At 56.2% G+C, this 3,814-nt stretch overlaps 1 protein-coding gene across 1 annotated transcript in view; it reads right to left on the reverse strand.

The window, feature by feature from the left end:
- The window catches only part of SLC18A2 (solute carrier family 18 (vesicular monoamine transporter), member 2), a 29,346-nt gene that overhangs the window by 20,003 nt on the left and 5,529 nt on the right, over window positions 1-3,814 (reverse strand). Inside the window, exons 3-4 of the mRNA XM_004680980.2 lie at window positions 387-445; window positions 143-226 (exon numbers count right to left, since the gene is read on the reverse strand). Of these exons, the coding sequence (XP_004681037.1) occupies window positions 143-226; window positions 387-445 (143 nt within the window). The remainder of the gene's footprint in view (window positions 1-142; window positions 227-386; window positions 446-3,814) is intronic.

Genomic DNA, 3,814 nt, shown 5'->3' on the forward strand with positions numbered 1-3,814 from the left:
GGAGCCACACCCCAGCCACCACCAATGACTGCTTCCCCCGCCCTCTTCCAGTTGCAGCAGGGGCTGAGCTGGCCAGGGCCATGCTGGTGGTGCTGGGACACACGACATCCCGGTTCGCTGACCGACTGGGGCCCAGACGTACCAGCCACAGATGAGCAGGAGGAGCCGATGCCTTGCAGGGACCTGGCGACGAGCAGGAGGGCGTAGCTGCTGGAGAAGGCGAACACTGCGGGAGAGCGAGACCTGAGTCTGACCCCGCCACCTGTCCACGCCAGGGGCCAGTCCTCCACGTGACCACGTGCCTCCCACCCCAGGTTGTCTTCCCAATTGCTGGCCGTCAGCGCCCGCCTGTGACCCCCATTCCAAGGCAACCATCAGACACTTACTAATGGTGGAGACGAACATGATGCAGAACCCCGCGAACATCGGGATCGGGTAGCCGATTCTGCAAGACACAAGCAAGAGAATCTCTTGCGCATCGCAGGCTTCAGGCTGAAGCCCCCCAGCCCTTGGGCTCAGGCCGTTCCGAATGGAAATTTTTCTGGCATGAGCATGAAGACCGTGTGGCAAGTACCCCGGAAAATGGCCGGCACCCTCAGCCCGCATTCCATCATTTCTTCTCACCGTTCCTTTAATAAGAGCCGTGTCTAGACTCTCCCCAAAGGGACAACTGCACTCAAGTAACCCCAGTAAAAGGTCACCAGGTGACACAGTGGACGGCAGAAACAAGGTCTCTGAGGGGCGGCAGCAGGGGGGCTTCCAGCCTGCCTTCACGTCCACCCAGGAGCGGCCACTCTCCACACACCGGTCTCGCTTTCTGTGCACAAGCCCAACAGCCGAGTGGCCCTGAGAAGGCACCATCTGTCCACGGCTCTGCCACCAGGCCGACCAGCGGGGAGAGGGTGTTGGTGAGGGAGAGCCCTGGCTGGACCCCACCTTGCCACTTAACCCAGGCAAGTCTCCCCCAGACCCTCAGAGAGCCACCTCCACCTGCCAGCACGGGGTGGGCATAGATGAGACGTGGCTGGTACAGAGCTCCCAGGAGACCTGGCACAGGGGCTGGGCGTGCCCTTCCCCAGCCTCCCCCTTCTTTCTACTGTCTGTGGACTAAGTGGACAGGTTGGTCGCTGAATAGGGGGCCATGAGGGTGGGTGGTTTCCTGCACCCTGGCCCCGTGAGAGGCCCCACGCTAAGCCTGTGCCCTCCAGGAGGTCTCTGTGAGCCCAGGGCATCGTGAGTGCCCAGGTCTTGTCCCTTGAATCCTGGACCCTCAGGAGCCTGGGAGTAAGCAAATGGGTCCACGAAGGCAGCAGGACACCGGAGCTGGAGGGTGGCGCTTGGCCTGAGGCTCTTCTGTTCAGGCTTGCCTGCGGTTGTCATGGCAACGCCCCCGCTTAAAAACAGTCGGTGCAGTAGCTTGAAAAGGACAGTCAACCACCTCCCCATTTTACAGATGAGGAAACTGAGGCACAAAAACGTGACCTTCCTATGTGCTAGGGCTAATTTCACCTACGGTTAATCAACCTTTCTGTCCAGGTTAGTGCTTGTCCCTGCAAATTATTTATTTATTTATTTATTTATGCATACAGACTGGGGTGTAGGCCAGAGGTGCAGGGGTGGTGAGAGGAGTCACAGAGACAGAGTGGGGAGCAGAACAGGCTGACTACGAAGTACACTGCTGAGGGGAGCAGCGGGCGGGTCAGGGGAGGTCTGCTGCGCCCTGTGGTCACCTCCAGGGGCGGGGATAGAACTCATGCGGAAGTGGCTTTAGCTTCTCAGTGCTGTGCTGTAACCGGCTGCGCCACCAGGGAGGGCCCTGTCCCTGCAAATTTTACCAGCCTGCCAGGGAGTCACAGGGCGCACGTGGCTTCAACCAGAACCTTTCTGAAAGTTCTCCCGGTTATGCTCTTTTTTTTTTTTTTAACTGCTTCATGTGCATTCAAAACACAAACACTAAAGATGCAAGCAGCATCTTAATCACAGACTCCCAGGCGGACCCCTTCCAATAAACCCGTGCAAAGATTCACCCCTGGGACTGGGAGGAGGTTGCAATTCACAGAGGGTCCTGAAGCCAGTTGGGTGAACTGAGAAAGACACTGGCCATGCTCTGTGGCCACGCCCCGGGGGCTGCCTCTCTGTGTTCCTTATTCACGTAGACACAAGAGGTCCATTAGCTGCATGGTCCTGCACAGGCCAGACGTGCTGAACAAGGAGCCTCCTGAGGCTGGAGGGGCCTCATTTTTCTCAGCAAATTTTGCAGATGGAGACGAACCAGCTCACCCAGGGGTGCGGAACAAACTGAGAACACTGAGCAGCCTGCACTCATTGCTTCCTTCTCCTCGGACACAAGTGCCTGACTTTTCCACAGAGGCCCAGCCCTGACCTGGTGCTCAATGGAGCATGCACCCCCGCCCCGGCTCTGCCCCGACCTCCACCCCAGAAGGAGGGTGGCCCACCAGGGTCACGGAGCGGTGGGCAGGGCGCCAGCATCCTGTTCTCCCTGTAATGTCGCCTACGTGGATGGAAACCCAACTGACATCAGTCATAGATATCAAAGACGGCTCTGTCTCGGCTGGTGCGTCTCAGTGAGGTTTTGCCCAGTAGATCTAGATCTGATGTGGCAAGCTGTTAACGGAATATCCATCACCACGACCTGTGAATCATCCCAGCCCATGGTCATCCCCCGTGATAGAGCCGTGGGGAGCCATTAATTCATCTGGAATAAGAGTCAAAGTCATATACCGAATTCCTAGGAAAACGTAGAAAGCAGAGAAGCCCCATTCGGCCCTGAATCTTCACCGACATCACATGCTTTCTCGAATGCTAACAGCTAGTTTACCTTTGGCTTCCAGACAGATGCAAGCTCCATTCACAGGTGCACTAAGACTGGGTCCTCTGTGCCAGGAGCACTGACGAAAGTGAGGACATAGAGGGAGAACCAACCCCCTTGGGGTACAAACTACCAGCAGACGAGACAAGAGGGGACGTCCCTCTTTTTCATGATCTCAATACACTCTTAAAAGGTGGCATGGTGGGCCCTCCCTGGTGGCGCAGCGGGTTAAAGCACTGCACTGAGAATCTAAAGGCACTTCCGCATGAGTTCGATTCCTGCCTGCCCTGGAGGTGACCACATGGTGCGGCAGACCTCTCCTGACCCACCCGCTACTCCCCTCAGCAGTGTACTTCGTTGATCAGCTGTTCTGCTCCCCAATCTGTCTCTGGTGAAGGCTCTCACCGCCCCTCAGCCTCTGGCCTGTACCCCAGTTCTGTATGTACAAATAAATAAATCTTTAAAAAAAAAAAGTGGCATGGTGAGTCTCAGTCAACAGAAAACTGCACACACACTAGGGTCCCCACGTCTCCCCCATTCCCTGGTGCTCAGTGGGGCTCCACGCCCATGAGGCATGCCCAGTCCCACTGCCAGCTCCTTCTGTTCTAGAAGCCAAGCTCCTCACAACAGGTCTGGCCTGCTAAGGACGTCAAGAACGGGAGGACCCTTCGCAGAACAGCTGGTTTCCCTGTCCACAGAGACACTGAAAAGGTCACTGCTTATTCCTGCAAAGCCTACTTGAGACCCACTGGCAGAAGCTGCAGGAAAAAAAAAAACCGTCACAGTAGATTTCGTAGAGATTTCATGCCCTCTGGCTTCCTCCTGGCTGTTCAGATGTTAGCTAAGATTCGTGAGGCAAAAATAACTGGCTTTCAAATATACGAGGTAACTATGGAAATAAATTAAGCCACCGATGCTGCTTGAGGAAAAGCAGAGCACTGAGACCATGACAAGAGGAGGATGACACCCCCCCCGCCCCCCCCC

The sequence above is a fragment of the Condylura cristata genome, unplaced genomic scaffold (genome assembly GCF_000260355.1).
Source record: "Condylura cristata isolate star-nosed mole 26May11 unplaced genomic scaffold, ConCri1.0 scaffold00011, whole genome shotgun sequence".
NCBI lineage: Eukaryota > Metazoa > Chordata > Mammalia > Eulipotyphla > Talpidae > Condylura > Condylura cristata.